Source organism: Onychomys torridus, chromosome 5, assembly GCF_903995425.1.
Source record: "Onychomys torridus chromosome 5, mOncTor1.1, whole genome shotgun sequence".
Classification (NCBI taxonomy): Eukaryota; Metazoa; Chordata; class Mammalia; order Rodentia; family Cricetidae; genus Onychomys; species Onychomys torridus.
In genome coordinates, this window is record NC_050447.1 from 85476534 (window position 1) to 85500938 (window position 24405).

General features: G+C 42.5%; 1 protein-coding gene across 4 annotated transcripts in view; it reads right to left on the reverse strand.

The window, feature by feature from the left end:
- The window catches only part of Mpp7 (membrane palmitoylated protein 7), a 217419-nt gene that overhangs the window by 113272 nt on the left and 79742 nt on the right, over window positions 1–24405 (reverse strand). For all 4 annotated transcript variants that reach the window (XM_036188122.1, XM_036188121.1, XM_036188120.1 and 1 more), the window contains exon 3: window positions 2515–2633. In XM_036188122.1, coding sequence (XP_036044015.1) covers window positions 2515–2633 — 119 coding nt within the window. The remainder of the gene's footprint in view (window positions 1–2514; window positions 2634–24405) is intronic.

The window sequence follows — 24405 nt, forward strand, 5'->3', positions numbered from 1 at the left end:
AGTTGGACAAGCTTGCTAGGATCAACCTTGCTTTCCAGTAACAACCTCAATACCCAAAGGGGAGTGTGGTGCCTCTCACTGAGACTGTAATGTGAATCTCTTTTTGAGTATATTCTACATTAGATCCCAAGGTTACAAGTATTTTAAACCTTTAAAACTGTGAGGTGATTTACAACACACACACACACACACACACACACACACACACACACGCACGCACGCGCGCACACACACACACACACACACACACACACACGCACGCACGCGCGCGCACACACACACACACACACACACACACACACACACGCGCACACACACACTGCAAGGACCATGAAAATTCTGTGCTAGAACGAAAATCAAATTCTGCATTCTCCAGGTCTAAATCACACACTAACGGCTTTAACTTCAGGCAAGCGCATAAAACCAAAGCACATTTTGGTTCACTCTATAACAAATCTTTTCAAACAAATTCCTTTGGCTCTAGCAAGATTTATGTACAAAAGCTAAAGGTTTCTGTCCTCCAGCCCTAAATAGAGGTATTTGGAATACAGCTAAGAGGTTTGTTCCAGCTGTTTTCAGCTAAGAGCCCACGAGCTTGCCTCCTGGAGGCACTTTAGACTTTACATATTTAAAACTAATAGACTGGGTCAGGCAGAGGACACGCTTGAGGTCTGCATCTGATCAGAGGGCAGGATGGAGAAATCACGGATACCACGCTAGTGGCATTAAATAGGACTCATTTGGAAAAAAAATGCATTTTAGAGCAATTACTGAAAACATTTGGAACAGTACACATGTCAACTGTGCTATCCAGATGCCAGCAACACCCATCCATTGACTTTATTGGTTTTGGGGAATCAGATACTAGCACCCTCTCGGATACTTCCTATTCTATCCACTGGCTACCGACAGATATTCTGGAAAACAGCCTATACTTAAGGCTTACTGTCCAATGTGACTAGGAATTTGTTTCATACATTAGTTTCATCCTTTTAACAGCAGTAACCACCAGCTCTGGAGTTCTTTGACCTTTTATGTGTTCTGATAACCTTTTCTTCAATACTTAATAAGTCGGCCTGACTTAGTTATCCAAGAACTGAGATAACAGTTTTACAGACATTGTCAATTTGCTGACACATATTCTGACTTCCACTTTAGATAATGAAATTATAGCTATATTATAAATAAAAATGCAAATAAACATGCATCTATTATTTGGGGGAATGTTTACTTAATGACTCAGGGATGATGGCAATTCAAATACATGTTATTCCTTTTGGCAAATGCTAAAATCAGTATGCATACATCTGTAGCTACTCAACTTCCCTACATTCAACACAGAAGCATTTTTTATTATTACTATACCAAGACATTAACTACTCAATTGTAATCCCAAGATCATTTCTCACTCACCCCAAAGAATTAAGTAAGCTGCCTAATATGAATTAAAGCATAAAGATACCTTGGCAATTCCACTATTATGAAAAAATAAATGAATGAATATCGTTAGGCTTTAAAATGTGCTGCTAGGGGAGCCCCACATACCGATTTTAGCTTCTTTAGTATTGTTGCTACTCAAAACAGACAAATTTCAGGAAAAGAAACACATAGACCAGTTCTGTAAACAGTGGCAATTCAGAAGTGGCCCATTTTCAAATACTATATATCAGTTAAAAGCCTCCCCTCATGACAGACATCCATAACAACATTGGCCAAATGAAGTATAGTCCAGATTTCACAGAGACATGGGCTTCTGCCTCCTACAGACACCAGAAAGACTCGGCAATTCTTTCAGCTTGAGTTAAATAAGAGAAAACGCAGTTTGTGTTTCCAGACGCCGGAGCGGCGTGTTTTCCAGTGAGTTTCTTGTTCTCATTTTACTATTTTAAGAGCGCCGGTCACTCCCAGTATTTCTGTAAGACGGGATCCGGTTCCCAGTGGCTGACAGTTCTCGTGGCGGGATGCTTTCCCTAAAACGGTCTCCAAAAAGCTGTTTTTATTCCTATTTAGCTCCACTGTATTTATCTACAAAATACCATTTCAATGGAGTCAAGCCAATAAAAGAAACAGCTTACTAGAATTTCAGTTGACTTTGTTAAAGGAAATTATTTTAAATTAACGTGGCTTCTGGACTACTGCCGTTTCTGACCTCAGAACACAGATTCCTTCTAATTTCTGCTGTGACCATTTGTTTATTTAAGTGAAATTCCAGCTCACGAATGTCGACCATGACGGAGTCTCAACCTTCCTGCTACTATTCTGTCCTTTGTCTAAACAAGGGCCACCGCACGCCGCCGCCGCCGCATTAGCATGCGCAGCCACATCGTACCCTTCCGTGAAGTCATCTATGTATTTTTGGTAAGATCTTTAACAACTTCCACGCCCGGCCGTGAAATAGAACAAGGCTGTTTTGTTTTCAGACAGTAACAATTTCATCTCTGGTTTACTAGATGGCGCTCAGAATATTTTTCCACATGTTTTTCACAGAGAGAACTTGACATCAGTGTGGGTTACCTTGACCAGTGAATGCAGGCTCTTTTCACCAAACATGTCCCAGAGGAAGGTCAGGTCCTCCTGGCTATCCACATGTGGCTGCAGCTGGGCGGGCAGAGCAGCCAACAGCTCATACAAACCTATAAAATGAAAATAAAACACAAAGTGTAATCTTAGGGTGATCTCATTAATTTCACTGAAGGTGTATGTGTAAGTGACGGCTGGAACATGTCATTTTTACTGGATTTGTATTCTGGGCCATCAAGCAAAACAGTTCTCTCAAGAAGCAGAGGAAGTGTTTTGATTTTTAAATTCCAAAGAAGTATATATTAGCATGATGGTTTTTTTTCCCTTTCACACTTGTCCAATTTTACAGTCATGCAAGTTTACATAACCCAAGGCAGAAAATGTGTACAGTTCTCAAAAAAAGAAAAAGAAGAAAGAAAAGGCATGCATTCCTTTCCTTAGCCGTTACTGCATTCCTCTCTTATTAGCCATGGAGCGGAATGAGTCATGAGGAGGAAAAACTTCCTTAGGAGAAAATGGATGTAGTGGTCTCAAAAAAAGGCTTTGTAGTTCGCAAAGAATCCCTAATAACATAAAGCTTCAGAACATTTGTATTATCTAACATGCACACAAAGTTCTGCCATGTAGGACAAAATCAACCCCACACGCTGATTCACAGGCTGTTCCAGCGCTGTGGACTGTGGCTTTTCCCAAAAGGACTGTGCAGAATGTAGTTTACATCTGCAGTGTACAAAGTTTATTTGCTTCCCCTCTGGTGGCAGATGCAGGCTGCTGTGACGCTCCTGGCAGAGATGCTAGAGGCAGACAGAAGCGTAGTGTTCCACAGGAGCCCCCCACCGGAGCCAGGCATCACAGTCAGAAGTGGCCAGATTCCAGTCCAAGGACGGTTACGGCGGTGCTCGCCCACGGCTCTGGAGGGAGGGACCTGGCAGGAGTCGATATCAGAGCCCAGGGTACATTTTCTAGCAAGATTACATGAGGTAAAAAGGACAAAATTCCTTTTCTTTCTGTCTGCTGTCAACAAAAACACTGAGACCTCCGGAGGCAGCAACACACGGAGCTGTTATCCCTGGTCTGAGTAAGGGCTGCCGTTCATCATAGGGACAGCTTTACAAGACATTTAACAAGTAAAAAAACAGTAAAGTAGGGACTCTTGATTAGTGTATCGATTATATTTCTAACACATAGCAGTGCTAATTTACAGGCAAATGCATGGGGCACCACTGTAAGTCCAGATATGTAACTGTGGCTATCTGATTGAATCCAAACATCCCAGAGGCTATATTTAGCCAAAAATAGAGTAACCCCAAATTAGACTATGAAAGAAATCCAATTATATTTTTTAAGTATTCATGATATTTTACATTAATTCTCTTTAAAACCTGGCACTCTGCCTAAACCAGCTCTTTTTTACAATTGAACAGAAACTGAAATATCTCAATGTAACTTCTCCTATCATACAGTACTCACACCCTCCCTCCCTTCCTAACTCCCACAAAGAGATACATCCCCACTCTCACCAACTGTCAGCATCAGTGGTCATGTCAGAGACTTAAAATGTAAAATTATGTAAAAAGAGGACATTTTTTCCTGCTGATTTCAGGAATTGTTAAAAAAAAAAAAAGTTTATTCCTTGGTAAAATGACTTCTGGGTTAATTAAGGATGGGATAGTAAACCAATTTTGATCTAACTTACATGGTATAATTGCTAGGAAAGTCACAAGTCAATACACCAAAAGCCCCTGGCATGTGGTAAGTATATAATATAGTTTTTATAGGCAACTCAGTGAAATCTGCTAGTAATTATTATTATTGCTGAAAAACCAAGATAGATCAAGATTTGATCACCGTGTCTATATTTAAAGCATTTTGTGAGATTTATCTGACCCTTATGTCCTTTGTGTTAAACGAGCCAGGGGGGTCAAGTCATCCATCACAAGGGAACCCACAAGGACAACTAACCCGGACTCATAGGAGTGCGCAGATTCTGGACCAACAGCTAGAGAGCCTGTATGGTACTAACCGAGGCCCTCTACATACATGTGACAGTGTGTAGTTGGTCTACTTGTAGGACTCTGAGTTGTGGGAGTAGGGCCTGTCTCTGACGCTTTGGCAGGCTTTCGGGGACCTATTCCCCACACTAGGTTGCCTCACCCCGTCTTAATATGGGGGGAGAAGTTTAGTCCTACCTTAACTTGTTATGTCATGCTTTGTTGACACCCATGGGAGGCCGGCCCTGAACAGAAACAGAGGAGGAATGGATTGGGGGGAGGGCAGAAGGGAAGTGGGGGGAGGGAATGGAAGGAGAGGAAGTAGGGGAAACTATGGGCAGGATATAAAATAAATAATTTAAAAACCAAATGGTAAGTTGTACGTGTAAAAGTAAACCAACACACATAAAAGTGAACAGAAAACTGTGACTAAAGTATGGAGACTGTTTTACATCGCCATAGCTGACTGCCCCAGACTGGATAATTAATAAACAATGCAAGTTTACTTGGGCCCCAACATGAAGGTGAGGCACATCAGGAGACCATCTGTACTATGTCATCCCATGGTAGAATCCAGAAAATCAAGAGAGCAGGACGTGACAGAATGCTTGTACATAACCAGCTCATTCCTGCACAAGGAACACGACCTCATTCAGAGGGATGAAGACTACTGGACTGACCTCTCTAAGGGCCTCACTTCCCCCATACTGTTACCCCTGGAACTAAGCTCATGGCACCCGAAATTTGAGGAATACATTCAAATCACAGCAGGTTGTTTCAGTGACAATTTCCTGGCTGCCACACTCGGCTGTGGTTGGTGTAAGATGTTAACTGGAAGGAAGGGAGTGACGTGCAAGTCTGTATCAGTTCTTAAAACAACACATGACTCCACAGTGATCTCAAAATAAAAATGGCAATACAAAAATACTAAGGTCAAATGGTTGTCTTAAAATTTCAATGGAATCATGGGGCTCTGAGCCCAATGCACTTGGTATAAAATAACGTTCTTTCCTGGATGCATCTTCCTCTAGAAGAAAACACCACTGCATTCCAATGGTCCAGAATCAAAATAGCTTCAGCAGGTATTCCAAGGGGAAACGACATCACTCCCTTTTACACATGGAAAGTGTTAATTCTACACAAGTATTGTTTACATTTTGTGAAACAAGCCATTTCATACTTTGAGTTTTAAAAAATAATTTTCCTGCTAGCAAAGGCTCAGAAACCTGAGTTTTCTGCCTTCTCTAGCATTACGCAATCCTTAATGACATGTCATTACCACAATCTGCCATTCCAGTGCCAACCACAGTCCCTTCAGCTACCTGATCTGGCAGCCATCACCAATGTTAGAAGGGACAGGTTAGTGTCAACCATAAATTAAAGGCGTGCAGGCAGAGCCAAGAGGCCAGAAGCGTGCAGTCTCAAAGAAGGCAATAGAGGCGTTAGAAGCCTCCGGTCCACAAGCAAAGTGGAGGAGTCTCTGTCCTGACACAGGACTAAAAATAAACCTATATTCAAGTTGCAACAGTGAAGAATATTCTTGAAGTCCAACCAAATGTTTCCAGGACTAGAGATTTACAGGGCACATCTTTTAAATTTTTTTAAACTTATTCTTAGTTTCTGAGCAAAAACTGCATAATAAAATTTACATTTTGTAATCATGCAAACTCAACAAGTTATTCTAATAAACAATTACAGAAGAGACGGATCACGCGCTTTAAAGTACAAAACTGACTGGGTTGCTGTCCCCTGGGGTTTACAGTGTGGCCAACCAGGAATCGTGAGGGAAAGGAGAGTCAACTCCTGCCAAGGAGGAAGAGGAAATCAGGAAAGAAGCCCTGAGTTAGGTGTTTATGATTTGAGACCCCTTCTCCTCCCAAAAGCACGTGTTGGGAATTCCCCCAATGTAGTATGTTGGGAGGTAAAAGTTAGATGTGACTGGGCCATGATGACACTGTCTGAAGGAATTAACACTAGTATCCTCTAAGATGGTCCCTTAGATGTGAATTCATTATAAAAAGCAAGGTCAGCCTCTCCTGTGTATCCTCTCCCCTCCCTTCCTACTTCCTCCCGCCATCTGATGACACTATAAAGCACACCCCACGCTGCCCCACACTGCCCCATCAGTGCTCACCTAGATCTTTAGAACCATGAGGTGATCAATTTCTTTTCCTTATCAATTAGTCAGTCCAACACTGGTCACCCTTACCCAAGGTCCCCAGAACATGTGTGAAATCTCAGATAGTATATATAAACATGTGTACTGCTGCACTGTTTCCTATGTATACTTTTGTGCCTTGGGATGATTATTACACAAAATGGAAGTTATATGATGGACACAAGCACCATGATACTATGACCTATAAGGAAGGCCACATAAATGAGTAAGGGGCAGGTGGCCTCTGCAGTGTGGCTACACTGGACAAAGAGCTAATTCACACTCCAGGTGGGATGCTGCAAAATTTCATCACCCTACTCAAGAAGGTGCACAATTTAAAGCTTCTGAGTTGTTTATTTCTGGAATTTTCCATTTAATATTCTCAGACCACAGTTGATGGCAGATAATGGAAACTACAGAAAGCAAAGTCCCTGGAAACTACTATATTCTGTTTGGCAGCACAAAACGGGATAAGTCTTTTTAAAGCAAATTCCTAAGTATCAACGTTTAGTGAGGTTGTATGTTCAAATCACTGTTCTAGCTCACCGAATTGAGAAAACACCTCTCTCTGCCTCCAGTATTCTTATGATCTTTGATGATATATAAGACAGACAGACAGGTGGGTATGCCAAACATGAAACAGCCATAAATATGAGAATCTCCCCTTTTCCTGAGACAATATGGATCCAAAATATATCTTCCAAGTAAACAAATATACAATTAAACTGCAAACTATATATATGTGTTTGTAATATGGCAATAAGTTAACATCGAATTCATTGTTTGCTATACAGATAAAATGTTCATGCCTTTCTCGAGGATAGCCCACTCTTACCACCTTCTTGTGTTTCACAGAACCTTTCTATTTAAAGGCTTCACAATGACTTCCTCCCGTTTGGTACCACTTTTAGAATTAGAACACACCATTTTTACCTTGGGCAAACTGTGTGAGATCCAGCTTATTCTCCTCAACTGTGTGGTACTGCCACTGCAAACTGTATTCTGCTGGTTGGGTTTTTCCTTCTCACTTGGGTGCATGTTTCATTATCTCTAAAATGGAACCATTTAACTATTTTTTAAGTATCTTTAACATCTGCAAATATAAGATTCTCCTCGAAGAAACCAGAAATATCCTACAGCTGCCTAAGATGGTGCTGGGACAGGAGACAGTGAACGCCCCACCAGAGCACAGGTACACAGAGCCCAAGAAGCCAAGCCAGCATGTCCATAAGGCTCACTAGTAATCTCTTTGTGGGCATGTAGCTAAAACTCAAAGTGGGCAAATGCCACTGGAGACTCCCACGTGGGCCATTAAGAAGCCCAGGACAGAGGCAAAACTCAGCAAATGAAAACCACAGATCAAGGGCAGCCTCCTGCTGCTGCAGTGTCCTGCCAGCGCCCTCTACTGACAAAACTTATCATTGACAGCGGCAAAGGCAAAGTACATCAAAGTCTCATCAATTTCCACAGAGCAGACAATGGAATCTGCAGCTGAGGCTGAGGGGAAGTTAAATGTAAACTGGATTCATCTACAGACTGATCTGAGTGTGCGTGTCTCTTCTTTGGGGGAGGGGCTGCCTTTCTGCTTTTTAGGGGGTATGGCTTTCTGCTGCTTCACACTGGGATACAATTAAAGTTATTGATGAGTAAAAATTGAGGCTTTATTAAATTGAGGCTTTATTTGAAAGGGAAAGCCTATTAAATCAAAGGCTTGAATTGACAATGTTTGTCGACTTATACTACATTTGCTTATGCTTGAGAGAAGGGAGGGAGAGGGAGAGGAGAGAGAGGGGGGGAGGGAGGAGAGAGAGAGTAAGAGAAAAGGGGGAGGGGGAGAAAGAGAGAGAGAGAGAGAGAGAGAGAGAGAGAGAGAGCGCGAGAGCGAGCGAGCGAGCGAGCAGAGAAACAGAGAGCCATGGTGTCTGTGTGAAGGACAGAGGACAACTTGCAGGAGTTGGTTCTTGCCTTCCACCACATGGGTCCTGGGACTGAATTCAGGCCATCAGTTACTATGTCAAGGGAGCCATCTCAAGGGCCCTGCTTGCCAATTTTTAACAGCATGCAAACCCTGAACTCAACATCTCAGTTGGGGGAAATGAACTAAGCCTACATTCTAAATTAAACAAACAATGAACACTTTTGCAATGACTGAATTTTACATGTCACCTTGATTGGACTACAGGGGTCCCCAATCACTCATAGAACAGTAGTAGTTCTGGGTGTGCCCATGGGGGTACTCTTGGGAGAAATACACATTTGAATCAGACTGAGTACAGATGAACCTCCTATCCCCAACCACATGTTTAGACACCAGGCACAGAGGGAGAGCCAATTCCCTTTCTGTCTGAACTGGTAAAGCCACCTTCTCATGTTCGAACCACAAACACAACAGCTCGTTGAACTTCAAACTCCAGTGCCTATACCAGCACCCCAATCCTCACCACAGTGCTCGTTCTCGGGCCATAACGGTCAGACAGTGACCTATAGCTACTGGCTCCTCTGTTTCAAGCCTTGATTAATCACAGCAGGATTCCCTGGGTTTACAGGATGCACACAGTGGCCCATGGGACTTCTTGGCTTCTACAACAGAGGGAATTGATATCTGTGATTTCCTCTTACGATGTATATGTACACATATAGATAGACATACAGATCTTATATTGATTGTGATTCTTAGAGAACATTTATACAACTCTTCCCTATCAAATAACACCCGATTTAAACTTCTTCACAAATGTATGGTAGCTATGAAAGAAGAAAGATCATGGTTTCCTCACATTAACGCATGAAACAGAAGCTGGGATTGTACTGCATTGACAAAGCACCTGCCTAGCATTCATGAAGTCTGCATTTGACTGTCAGCATTACAAAAGTAATTAATAACCATTCCTAAACATGGGAAACGCCACAGAAAATGGCATGAGCTATGGAAGGTGTTCAGAATAACTGGATTGATTGCAGATAGACACCAAGATTTTCAACAGGTCACTGGCTCCTACTGTTTGCTAATAAAATCTTGCAACCTATTCCCTCCTTTCCAGAGCACTGTATATGACAAATTCCAATATACTAATGAGAACACTCTCGGTACAACATCAAATAGATCATTCTGTGAGCCAAGGTACTAAGCCATCCCCTGTGGGCCACAGTCTTTGTTTACTTATATGATTGGATTTAAATGTGTTGGCAGTGGCTTCATTATCCATGATTTAAACCTGCCTCTTTTCCTTGAAGATTAAAAAGTATATGGTTTCAGCCACTGAACTATTGGACTGGACTTAAATATGCTGTGACTATCTTCCCTGCAGCAATGTTCATGAAATGCCAATATCCATCATTATCCTTAAAGATAAAAGACTTACTTGTCTAGACAACAACCTCTGGTTCAAATCGGGTTGAGGTTTGTCATCATCTGGGCAGGGCAGCTGACAGAGGCCAGTCAGCAATGAACACACAGGTCCCAGTCAGCTGATGGTCATTCAGCACTGAGCAGACACGTTAAAATCATGAAGCATCAATGTTCAGAGCAGTAGTACTGTGAAAATAAACTCGGGTGGTTCCCTAATCTTCCTATCTTTACATCAGACACGGAGATGGGGAAAGCAGGAATATCAACCTAATTCATAAAAGCCGTAATTATGACGAGCGAGTGTTTCGCAGGAAGTTGTAACACACTCACCAAGTGTCATCACCTTGGTTAATTAGATCTTTTAAGATTTTAAGTTAATTAACCACTAGAATATATCAGAGGACTTTTTTAAAAAGACATGGTGGCGGTATATGGCCCAAGCTGGCCTCGAAACTTGTAATTGGCCTGCCTGTCTCCATCTTCACAGTGCCAGGGTTATGAGTGTGCACCACCACCACCCCCGACCTGGGGAAAATGGCAAAGTGGACCAAGGCTAGCCTGACAGAAGCAGAGGCAGGGAGGGGAGCAGAGCCAACAAGGATGCATGGTGGAGAAGGGAGCTCCAAGGGCTTCAGAAGTTGCCACTGAGGACACGGGGCAGGGGTGGGGGTGGGGGTGCTCAGGTCTGGACAAGCTGAACTTGAAATAGCCCAGGCAGCAGGCAGACACAATCGGGGCAGAATAGGTTAAAGATTCACACTTGGGACATAAAAGGCATCTATGCCCACAGTCCTGGGTAATACTCCCGAGGGTATCAGGCTGAAGACACAAAAGCAGCCCACCTCCCCAAGATGCAAGACAAGAAAGAAGGGGGGACGGGATGCTCAGCCACTCAGAGAGGAGGCCCAGGGGTTGGAACCCCAAAAACAAGTCTTGGAAGAATCAACAATCTATCCTATAAACACAGAGACAATAAGGCTGAAAACTGGCCTCTGGGTTGAGCTGACAGAGCAGACTGAAGGAAGGAGGTAAAATCAGGAAGAAACACAGCCGAGGCAGTAAACACAAATGGCCCTTAGACGTTTTAGCACAAAAGAAGACTGTTACTTCTAAGTGGATACAGGTTTGATCTTAGTTTGTTGTTGTTGTTGTTGTTGTTGTTTTTAAGATAAATAAGATCCAGGCCTAGTAGCACAGACCTGTAATCTCAGCTACTCAGGGGGCTGAAGGATCAGTGTGCACTATGGAGTGAATCCAGGGCCAGAGACTGGTCTCAAAATCAAAGAGAAAGAAGGATGGGGATGGAGCGTGGAGGTCGAGCACTTGTCTGGAATGTGTGAGGTCCTACATTCAATATCCAGTCACTATTCTGTGAATGTCCTTCAAGTGAACAAGTCAGCACACGCGCATACTAACAGCAACGAGATGGCACAAGGGGAAAAATCTACTATAGATTTTGCGCCCCAGTGAGTGTATCTAGATAGATCTAGGCACAGGGCCCATACACAGTATGGCAAAGTAGGCAGGGCGGGCTGGCTGCAGCTGTCTGCTCTCCAGAGGTGACAGCACATAAGAGCGTATTTGGAGGAGACACCGTGGTCATTCCTTTGTGCTTGTGACAATATTTTCAGTCAACTAGCCAGCACGGTCATCTGCTGAAAGTCAGGCCAGCAGAGAATGGCTATAGTTTCAAAAGGTTCAACCATGGTCTAACCAATTTATACCCAGAAGGGATAAATTGATATATATTATTGGGAAGATGGTCATATAAAGCTGGCAGCCCCTTGGATGAAGAAATCCACCTCCGTCCCAAAGTCACTGCAGTCCTAAGTGACAGAGGGCCACCTGCAGGATCCACGTGGACCTGATGCCCATGTTTATCTAAGGAGAGAGACTGGGAGCTGAGGAAATGACTTTCATCCTTCCTGTGTATATTACAAGACAGATATTATCATTTTAGAACTGAAATTCTGAGCATTAGTCTGACCTAGTTTTTCTCCAGAGCACAGCTCAGAGCCTCCTCAGGAGTTCTGTTCCACAGAGATAGCACTCATGCACCCTGAGATTTTAACTACCTGACACCAGCTCCCCGGAGCGGTCACAGTCCCTCCCTTCAGGCTCAAGACTACCCAAAAGACAAAGCAAGCCTTGGGACATGCCTACACCTAAGCTCCCCTCCTGGGTGACACATCTACACCACTCCAGGTGCGGCGTGACATAGCAGAGATTTTAGGGGTGCATCTAGGCATCTGGCTAGCTTCCTGACCCCCTCACATTACAGTACAGTTCCTCATCTTGTGGTGAGCCCCAATAAGAAAATTATTTCATTCCTACTTCATAACTGTAAGCTTGCTACTGTTATGAATTGTAATGTAAATATTTTTGAAGATAGCGAGTTGGTAAGGGGGCCGCGACCCACAGGTTGAGAACAGCTGCTCTAGATCTCTCCTGACCTCACTCTAGATAATGACGCTCGCTCTACGTCAGACACCGTGAAGGCACCAGGGTATCCTAATGGCAAGGGAAAAGAACAAAGCTGTCTCCCAGGCAGCACAAGAGCCAGACACTGTCACAAATGCAATAAGGAGGGGCCTGGGGCAGGAACATGGGACCTGGGACTGTGCAAAGTAAATCATTTCAGGAACAGCTTCCCTAAGGACACTATGACTGTGTGAGACCACTGGGAAGGACAGGCATTAACTATAGGGTACTCAAGTGGGGAGAAGAGAAACCTCATAGAAGGGGAACCCCATTTCAGAGGTGGTATGTGGAGTGGCATACCTAAACTCTTGTTACCAAATAAAATACTAACTCTGCAATTGGGCCATCTAGATGGGATCTCTGGGCATCTATATTTTCATCCTTGTAACCGCAGCTCCAGGGGATCCAACATCCTTTTCTGAACTCTATGGGCACCCATACTCTGATGTACAAAACCACACACAGACAGACACATAAACCTATAATATAAAATAAAATAAATCTTAAAAACAAAACCAAACGGGCAGTGGTCACTGTGCATCTGGTAAAGACTGAGAAATGAGGAAGTTGGGAAGTCGAGTCTGATCACATCCTGAGTCCAGTCTGGTTACATTTACATAGTAAAGCACACGAGGATAGGAGAGGAACATGACAAAGGGTCTCAAAACTGCTTAATTTCAAGATCGAGATGATCATTCATCTTTCAGCCAGACTGGATTGACGGACGTCTACAAGGTCAGCAAAGGACATGGCTAGACAGCTTCTGTCTGGCTCAGAGCACATTCAACAGACAAACAAATGTCCATTCAGATGATTCAATCCTCCTGAATCTACACAACTGACTTCTATAGTGAAGGCAGAGAGCAGCTCACTGGACATAGGATCAGTGCTTCATATATTTTTCTAAAAATTCTTAATATATAAAACCATAGAAAATTCCCACTTCAAGTTTCTTATTTAATGTTTCAAAGTGCTGATTTTTTTCATCTTCCATTTCAAAGGCCATATTAATTTTTGGAAAGAACTTGGGATTTGAACCATAACAAGAATATCTTTCATATAAGACACAACATATTCCAACAACAACATTAATCAGGAACTTATACAAGAAGCTAGAGGAATGGCCCAGTCAGTAAGTGCTTATAAGTTTGATCCACAGAGCCTACTTACAAATGCTGAGTGTGGGAACCTGCCTTTGTATGTCTAGTGCCCGCTAGGGAGCTGGAGACAGGTAGATCTCTGGGCTCACTGGCCAGCCAGCTCATCTAGAGTAACTGGTGAACTTCAAGCCAAAGAGAAAGCCTGGATCAAAAGTAGACAGCTTGCTTGAGGATGAGTCCTGGGGTTTCCTGATGGTACACACACACACACACACACACACACACACACACACACATTCACATACATTTACAATGCACACACATTGTGGAATAATCTTTTTGTACACTGTGAAGATTTGTCTTTGACAAGGAGCCTTCTGATTGGTTTAATAAAGAGCTGAATGGCCAACAGCTAGGCAAGAAGAAGTTAAGTGGGACTTCCAGGCATAGAGAGAAAAGGAGATGAATCTAGGCAAGGGAGGAATGCCAAAGCACAGAGAGAGGAAATAGTAGGTACAAGATGGAAGAGAGGTAAAAAGCCACAAGGCAAAAATGTAGCTTAATATAAATGGAGTAAGTTATAAGAGCTAGTGGACAAGCCTAAGCTATAGGCCAAACTTTCATAATTAATAATACATCTCCATGTCTTTTTGTTGTGAATTGGCAGTCTAGAAAAATCCATCTACACACACATGCACATTAAGGAAAAAAACAATTTATCCAACCGAACAATTTTACCAACCAAATCACAAAATGGAGATGGTGATGACCAAGAGTCATTTGGTAGGAACAACTGTACAAATTCACCTATTATTAAAATAATCTTCTCCACCACTAAGGTGGGAATGGGAAGACAAGAACAGGCAAGAATGCCAGAGAAAAACTGCCCAGTTGCCATGTTTGTCTAATGACCAGGAGCCATCTTTTCATCAAGATGACTATAAAGTCAGGACAAGCCATCTGTTCTACATCAAAGCAACCCACAAGCAGAGCAGAAAGGAAAGACTGACTTCCAGAGGGCTAGTGGTCTGGAAACCCCAAAGAAATTACACAGCAAAACACGCGAGCTGGGGTTTCACGAGCACATCTTGCATGGAGGTGATTCATTTCTGCTTATGTAGACTAGATGCCTGGATGAAAGAAATAGCCAACATGTAATGGGCACAGGAGGCCTGAGCAAAGTGAGGAGCAGACATGAGAAGTGCAATGCAGCTAGCCTCAAGTCTCTATGTGAGGAGGGGACCACAAGAATGCAAGAGAAAAGTGTCTGGGTTTAAAGGAGACAGGGATACTTGGATGGTGTCTAGGAGCAGGGAGCAGGGTGTAGTTGGGGACAGAGAACATGAAGCAACATTGATTCTATAGTAATGAGTCTTGAGAATAAAGGGCAGTCGTCTCACACACACAGTCTACCCCACTGGTAAACCTACACCTTGAACAACAGGGAGTGTAAAACAAAGTTGCAGCTTGATGCATTCTATGTAATGAATACCAACATAGTTGTTTTAATCTTAAATCTTGATTTTAAATAATTTTTAAATTAATAGATGCTGGTCGTGTTAATGTGTGCCTGTAACCCATCACTCAGGAAGTGGAGGCAGGATGAACAGGAAACAAGAAACAAACAAAGGTGGGGGCAGGGAAGATAACTTAGCCGATGATGACCTGAGTTTGATCCCCCAGAATCCATATAAGACAAAAATGTAAACTGTTGATGCCATACCTTTGAAATCTCAAGGCTGCAGAGGCCAGTATAGGTGGACCCCTCAGAGCTCACTGGCCGGCCAGCCAGCCTAGCCCACAAGCAAGCGCCAGACTGGTGAGCAAGTTTGTCTTTAAACAGGAAAAGAGTAGACAGCACTGAGAACTGACACCTGAGGAATGATGCCTCAGGGTGAACTCTGGTCCCCAGTGCACACAGACTAAGCACACAGACCCAGAAACAGAATAGCGAACATTCCTTCTCATTCCCTCTCTACTGCTCTGTGTGTGTGGCGCATGTGTGCGTTTGTACATATATGGGTGCACACACACCTGTGGCAGCCAACAGTGGAAATCAATCAGGTGTCTTCCTCAACCCAACTAATTTTTAAAGACAGAGTCTCTCGCAGAATTTGTAGCTCACTGATTTACTACAATGGCTGGCTAGAAAGCTCCAGAGGTTTGGCTGTCTCCATCTCCCCAGCACTAGGATTACAGATTTGTGCCACCCTGCTGTTAGGTGAGCTGAGAACCCAAACTCAAGACCTTCATTCTTGCATGGCGGGCACATGACTGCCAGAACCATCTCCCTAGCCCTCTGTAGTGCTTGTTAAGAAAAGAAATCTAGGCCATAGCCAATATAAAAGGTGTCACTGTACATATCACAGATGCTCTGAAAATCTAAGGGAAAAGACGAGAAAGCATAGACTGCAGCCTCGTCATCTAAACTAGAAATTATTTAGAATAATTCCTTTCCTACTGCTTTTCACTATATTTGGTCAACGATAACTTACTGCTAACGAACCCAAAAGAAATGAATTTAATGCTAAGACGTAGCACTGATTCTCAAGACAGTGACAGAGCTCAAAAGAAAAATGCCAGAAAAGGCAGACGCATGAGGAGGGCTATTCCAGCTCCAGGGAGCTGCTTCTGTGAAAATACAACGTTCTGTACAAGACAGTAGTGACTCCCTGGAGAATAGATGGCTCAGAGTTTGATGAAAGTGTCCCTGCAGTGAACGGTTCACTCGGCTTGCAGATTCCAGATGCTCTACATTCCTGACATCAGGGTGGAAACATTTACTGGTAGTCTAGAGAAATTCAATGCCATCATTCTTGTCATTTCCCTCATAGCTTCATTGCTACCTCGAGTCTGGGGAAGCCATAAGCCTATGCTAAATGAGAAAAAGGGTGCCCTCTGTGTTCAGCAGCCCTGGGCACGAGAAGCAACCGAAACGTTTAGAAAGTATTTAGCAGTAGACTTGGCAAACAGGAACAGTTATGGATTTGCTTTTTTCTTAGTTTGGATATTTGCATTCTACCCAATATGGACAGGCAGTGGCCAAACCAGTTCACTACAACCTGGGACTAATGACCACTAAAGAACGCATACCAACGCCCAGAACAACACTGTTAAATTTTATGGTATTAATAAAATGGGACACCAAGTAAATTTTCCACTTTCTTAAAGGTAAAATAATCAGCACTATTTAGTGCCGTTCCTAATGGGCCTCAATTTTTCTCATTTAAAGCATGGTTTATTTCCAAAAGTGCCTATATGACTGAAATACTTGAATTCAACAGAAACATTCTCCTCATTACACTCCCTCAACTTCAAACAACATTAAAGCATTTGGCACACTGAGATTTTTAAATATGCAAAACAACTTAAATAATCCCAATATTGTAGCTGGGTTAATAACAATAATAGGCAATTCGTTCAATTACCTGGGAGTCTATAAAAATCAGGGGGAGTTACCAGAAAGCAAGTGCATACACTCACCCAGAACTTTCATGTTTAGGAGCTATCTCTACTCTTGAAGAGGCTCCTGTTTGTAATTAACTCCAAGTCAGTAGCCTGTGGCTTTGCACAAAGTATTCCATTACCACCAAAGCAAGCAGGATAGAACTTGGATTTTTTTTTTTTCAACAGTGTTCACACAAAATATACAGGCATAGAAAAGTAAAAATGGGTTATAAAACTTACAGCCTATGGTCAATAGCCACCCTTTAATAATTGACATCATAGCAAGCCAGTTACTGGGCCAGTGAGGATGGAGTGAGTTGGGTACAGAAGTTGTGGGGTTTGAATGAGAAAGTCCTTCATAGGCCTCGTGCACTTGAATGCCTGGTCGTCAGTTGGTAGCACTGTTTGGGGATGTTTTGGAGGTTTGGTTTTGTTGATGGAAGAACGTCACTGGAGGCAATTTTCCTAAGTCTAAAAACTCCCCACCATTTCCAGCTTCATGCTAGTGGTTGAAACGTGAACTCTCAGCTTCTTGTGCCTGCCGCCGTGCCTGCTGCCTGCTACTATGATTCCCTGCCATGATGGACCCTTGCCCCTCTCTAGCCATAAGCCCAAATAAATTCTGTCTTCTATAAGTTGCTTTGGTCATATGTGTTTTATCATAGCAATAGAAAGTAACTAATACACAAACTAAAACATCATATTTGCTACTTATGGCATGATAGGGCTTTTTCAATCTATTTTGACACTTACTGTTAAGTAAAATTAAACATGTAATTAAACCAGATAAAATAGGAAGTGGAGCTGTATCATGCATCTGTACCCTTAAAGGCTTATTAATAAGTATCAAGTGCAAGAATATCTTCTGGTAGAGCACAGGGAATGGGACTATCTTTAATGCTTCTCTCTTCAAGATTGTCCTGAAACATCCTTCACTATGTCCCCAAGAAACACCTATTAGTCAGCTACGCACAAAGTGGATTCCTAAGACACTTCCTGTCATCCAAAAGAGATCAAGACCCATTGTCATCAGGCAAAGATAACTGTTGAGTAGGAAAAACTAAGGTACTTCCATACTTGCATTTTCAAAATAAATATCTAAGGTGTAAAAATGTCTTATTTGTGTTAAAAAATAACAAATCAGTGATTTACATCTAAAAACAGACAAGTTGACGCTTCCCAACCTTTCTGTCCACACTCAACTCTAAACAGATGAAATTTTGCTTTCAAGAGAACTCATAGCTACCTGGGAATGCAAACTCTTTCTTCTCAAAATATCAAAAGAGTGGCTGAGAAAGCTCAGGCTACACTGAGCTGACTAAAGAATGAGATGCTGTTTCAACTCAGTCAGGCAGTGACGATGCTTTCTACAAAGGCCACTGAAGTTTGGGGAGTCCATTTGAATGAAAGTGGTCCACTAATCTAGATGTCTCCATGTTAAAACCAGCCATCTCACTACATCCAAATCTTGTCATGAAAATTCAGTATAAGAGACATTTGTGTTATGCAGGTGTGGAGGGGCCTTTAATCCCACCACTTGGGAGGCAGTTTGAGTTTGAGGCCAGAGACCTGTCTCAAAGGTGGGGAGGTGAATAAAATTCTCTCCAGGTATTGACAAGCATAGTCTTTCCAGTTCCTTTAAATCCCTAACTTGTCAAGAAAAAACCAAACATGCCAACTTTACACATTCTGAATTGTGCTAATATTTTTTACAAAGAGAAAGAAAAAAATTACTTTGTAATAATTAAGGCTATGATCAAATAAAATCTTGGGGTTTGCTGATCAGGTAAGTGTTATATGTGTGAATAGTGTACCTAAAATTTGACTATAAAAACAGTCTACCAAGGTACCTCTTTTATTCACTTGGAATGGTTAACTTCATTTACTTGGTGCTCTTTATTTGATCCTTTGTATGTGTATGATGGGTGTGCACATTTGTGTGTGTGAATGTACGTGGTTGTGTACCATGGTGCACGTGTAGAGATCAGAAGACAAATTTGGGTATCCATTCTGGCCTTCCACCTTGTTTGAGACAAAATCTCTTATTTAAACTGTATAAGCCTTCGAGCTTCTGGGGACTCACCTGCCTCCCACTCCCATCTAACCATAGAAGCACTGCGATTAGCTACTCACTACGCACCTAGCTTTACATGGGTTCTAGGGGTTCAAATCCAAGTCCTTGGCCTTTCCTGGCAACCACTTTACCCACTAAACCAACTCCCCAACCCTTCTCCTTAAAAGGAACTCACTATAGCATTTTCTCCTAAACAGGAACCTGCTGAGGAGGCAAGAACGGCCACTTTCCAATTCATGCCTGTGAGGAAATCACATAGGAAAATACATCAATTCTTGCTTCTTAGGGTGTGGTCTGTTGTGTCAGGAGAGTCCCCGGCGGTCTCTCACAAGGTCCATAAGCTGCTTTCACTGGGAATTTAACACTAAGCAAAGAAGAGTAGATTCTGCAGTCAAATCTGCAGCAAGGGAAGGCAGAGTGGATCCATGGATGATGCATGCATGTGTTGAAAAAAAAAAATCAGTGAATCCCAGTAATTTGTATAATGTGTAGTAACCATTATAATGATTAAAAATGAAAGTTGTGGCAGTAGTATTGACAATGTAGAAAGTTAGTCCTCTCATTGTTACATGAGGGTATACAAAGTATGGGAGCCATGGCGGCACCAGCTGCCAACCCTCTAATCAGCAGTCTAGCCTGGGCTCATCTGGCTGACAAGGCAGCTGTACCTTCCCTCGGGCTCACAGATGAACCTGAGTGCTTCATAAAAGAGGACACCCTTCCCAACAAGAGGAAGGTGGTTCTCTGATCAAAGACGTGTGAGTGATTAGCCAAACAACCCCCCCCCCCCCCCCCCCCGCCGCCCCCGGGCTGTGCAAGTGCTTCTCAGCACTCTTCAGATAACATCCACTCATAACCTTACTCTCGTGTATGCTTGGGAAAGTAACACTTTGCACAATCACAGCTATATAGAGCCACATATCCTACTGACCAAAACAGAGCTTAGACAGGATGAGTACAAGGAAGCAACAAATAGTCAATAGAAGAGTAACGCAAACACAGAGGTCTCCCAGATGCCTCTCCCACCACAGAGACCAGCCAGCACGCAGTTACATGTCTGGAAACCTTACTCTGCTACGGAAGCAAACCGAAAATTGGAAACATGATCCAGTCAATGCAGTGTATGCCCCCTGAAAGCGACTGGAAGAAAAGTGCACCCCAGTTGAGACTTGATTTTCCACAATGAAATCCACCATCAAGGGGAAAAGTTGCTACATGTGGCTTTGGGGTTTAGTTTGGTTTATTTTTATTTATTTATTTTTTTTTAATGTTTTATTTTGGACAAGGTCTCACTATGTAACCCTTGCCGGTTTGGCTTATTTTTGAAACAGGATCTTGCTATGTAGCCCAGGTTGGCTTCAAAGTCATGCTCTCCCTGCCTTAGCTTCCCAAGTTCTAGGAAGTGTGCTATAGCACACCTGACCAGTCCTTGAGGACTGGTTTGTTTTAAATGAACAGTAACACAGTGTCTATTACTGTGAAGAGTTTCTATTACTGTGAAGAGACACCATGATCACAGTAATTCATATAAAAAGAAATATTTAATTGGGGCTGGCTAACAGTTCAGAAGTTTAGTCCATTATCAAGCATGGTAGCATGCAGGCAGACATAATGCTGGAGAGGTAGCTAAGAGTTCTACATTTTGATCCACAGCCAACAGGGAGTAAACTCTCCCACACTGGGTGTAGCTTGAGCATAGATGAGACCTCAAAGCCCTCACAGTGACATACATTCTCAAACAAGGTCACACCTACTCTAACAGGGCCACACCTCCTAATAGTGCCACTCACTAGATGCAAAGCATTCAAACACAAGTCTATAGGGGCCATACATATTCAAACCATCACACACAGTATTTTCATAACACTGGAAGAACAAATAACATCTATTTTTCATGATTTCAAATGGCTGCTTTTAGTGGGGAAGCTCACAATGTGTCCAGTATCCTCAGTAAATTGAATCTACCGCTTTAAGGATAAAAGCATCATGATTTTTGTGATGAATGAGATTTCCTAACTAGACTGACCTATGATATATACCCTGAATATCAGCTAGCCAGTACTCCTCCAAAGAGGGCATACACTGCTGAGAGAAAACAGTATTAGCAGTAAAGGAGAACAGGACGAGATCAAAACAGAGTAAAACAGAAGGCAGACGCCAATGCCGTAAACAGTGGTCAAATGGCAATCAAAGACTTCAAGTGTGACATGAACTTAGATGGCATGACAGTAGAGCATTGATTGCAACAAAGAGGTGTGTGTGTGTGTGCGTGTGCACATGTGTGTGTAAAAGTGAACTATGAAAGCTTCCCCACTGTCTTCCTTATTTTAAGGAACTTCAGCAACCACCATCTCCATCAGTCTCCAGCCATCACCAACAGAAACACTGACTCTCCAAGACTTCATATTTTTGAACAACAAAATATTTTTCAAATAAGGTGCATCCTGGTTTTATTTCTGGTGCTATGATACAACACCCCAACAAAGAGCAACTTCGTGCAGAAAGGGTTTGTTTTATCTTACAATATCTCCAGGTTCTAGTCCATCATAGCAGGGAAGTCAAGGCAGGCCCCTGAAGCAGCCAGTCACATCCACATCCAGAGAGGAAAAGCAAATGCAAACCCAGGGAATGGTACCACCCACAATGCATACATCTGCCCGCTTCAATTATCATATCATGGCTATCCCACAAGCCCCACAGACATGCCCACAAGCCAAACTACCTGATCGAGATAATTCCTCATTAAGAACATGATCCCAGGTGAGTTAAGGTTGTGTCAGGCTGACAATTCTGACAAGTGAAACTCACCTACAGGTGTAGACACTGCAAATGTAGTGTTACTGTGTTACATCAGATGCAATGGAAAACAGGAAAATGACTCACAAAACTGACCTATTTGCTAAAACACAAATCCACAGTATCTCTGAAGTGAGCCTGTCGAGGATACTGGAAAGGCTTAGTAAGTCTGGGCTAACAGAAATATACAGTGTTATGCCGATTGCTAAAAGCATACCCTAAACTTATTGAAACTGAGCATAAAGTTTAAAAAAATTCCCTAGGATTAAAATCATGTGAATTCAGCTTCTGACCACAAAGTAGAAGAAGTCAGTAACAGAAAGAGAACTGGAAAAAAAGCCTTTATTTTTTTTAAATTCTAAATAACCTATTTAAAATAATTCTAAATGATCTAAAAACTTAATGAAATGAGAACAGGATGGGGCCTGGTAAAATGACTCAGTGGGTAAAAGAACTTACTGTGCAGCCTGACCACCACAGTTTCATCAGCAGAGCCCTCAGTGGGAGAGAAGAACCAGCTCTCAAACACTGTCCACACACACACATGCATACATGCATGCATGCGCACACACACACATGCACACATTCATGCATGCACACACACGCACACACACATGCACACACACATGCACGCACACACGCATGCACGCGCACGCACACAAACACGCACACACATGTACACATGTACACATTTAAAAAGAAAAGAAAACAAGAACAGAAGGACTAAGAACTGGTCACACTGACAAAATGGAGCTATGATCAAAAAAGTGAAATCAGACACCAGATCAAAACCATCAACACAGAAAACACAGGCATGGAGCAGTGTTCGTATGTGCAATTTCAACCCCAAAAACTTGAAATGTTTGATAAAATGGCCCCAAGAAGAAATAGAAAGCTATGATATTCTTAAAATCTTTAAGCTAAATAATACAGAAAGTCTTATAAGAAGACTTAAAGGCTGGTTCTATCCTAGGAGAGGTAACTTCAATCTGTCACAAACCTTTCTATAGAAAAAGAAGAGGGGAAAGCCATCACATTGCGCCATGCTGTGCAAAGGGGTTTTTAAAAGAGAGAGAACAGGTCAGGCAGAGTGAGTCAATGCTGGAACTGCTGAGCTCAGCAAAGATCTTAAAGCCAGCACGTGCTACAAATGGAGAGCCTGGGGGATAGTTGGTCTTTTGTTTTGTTTTAAAAGAAGCATTCACCAGGAGTGGTAGCACATGCTTTTTAATCCAGCCCCAGAAGCAAGCAGATCTCTGAGCTCAAGGTCAGCCTGGTCTACATAAAAATTTCCAGGAAGCCAGAACTACAAAGTGAGACCTTGTTTTAAAAAAAAAAAAAAAAAAAAAGTAAACAATAAACTCAACAGCAACAAAGAATGTGAAAAGGATGTTATAAGTTAAACCTACCACTTAAAACAAAATACAAGCAAACCAAATTCACTACATTAAAAAGAGTAATAAACTGTGACAAATTTGAGTTTCTTCCTAAGAAGCGATCTGGTTTAACATTTAAAAACTAATTAATTTCCTATAAACTAATCATATGCTCATTAAGATGTATAAACAAACCCCTGATAAAATCAAAGACTGATAATTCTTTAATTGCCAGGAAAAAATGCCATTCACAAATGAGGAATAAAAGGCAACCCTTAATATAACAAAGAGTGTGTAGGCCTTCCAGTCTGAGGCCAGAGGAGGCCAGAGGAGGCCAAAGTATAACTCTCTTCACTCATCAGCCACCGCCAATACCCAAATCTGACCTCCTCACTGAGGGGGAAGGGAAGGACACCAGAGGTTGTCTTCTAACCTCTCCATGCACAGATCAAAGCTGGATTCCTGAGGTTGGTGTCTCATCTGTCTTGAACCCCAAGATCAGCTCCCTGAATCTGTCCAATACTCGTTAACACATGGACGGCACAAAATGGACGAATTGGATCTTTCAAATAATGTTCCAATGATTCTTTTCTGAAGGCCGATGGCACTGCCAAGGCAACCTGCTGTGGGATGTCCCTGTGAACGTGTGCTGCTCTCATTGTTGATAATAAAGCCAGGAAGAACAACCAAACTAAGGGAGGGAAGACAGCAGGTGGAGTCTGGCAGATACCAGCCAGGAATCAAGATGAGAATGTCCTACTGAGAAAAGGTACCAAGCCACGTGGCTAAACATAGGTAGGAATTATGGGCTAATTGAAATGTAAGAGCTAGTTAGTAATAAGCCTGAGCTACCAGCAGAACATTTATAAGTAATATTGAGCCTCCAAGTCAATTATTTGGGAAGCAGCTGTCCAGGTATTTGGGAGTTGCTGATGGGACAGTAACTTTTGCTTACAGCAACCAGGGGCTGGAAGAACTGAAGATTATAGTGTGATTGCCCATTCTGAACAAGCAGTTCCAGGCTGATGGGTGCCTTCAGCCTCTGCTATATTCACTAAAGACCATAGGGAGTCATAAAGAGAGAGAGAGAAACACCAGCCCTTGATAGGATTA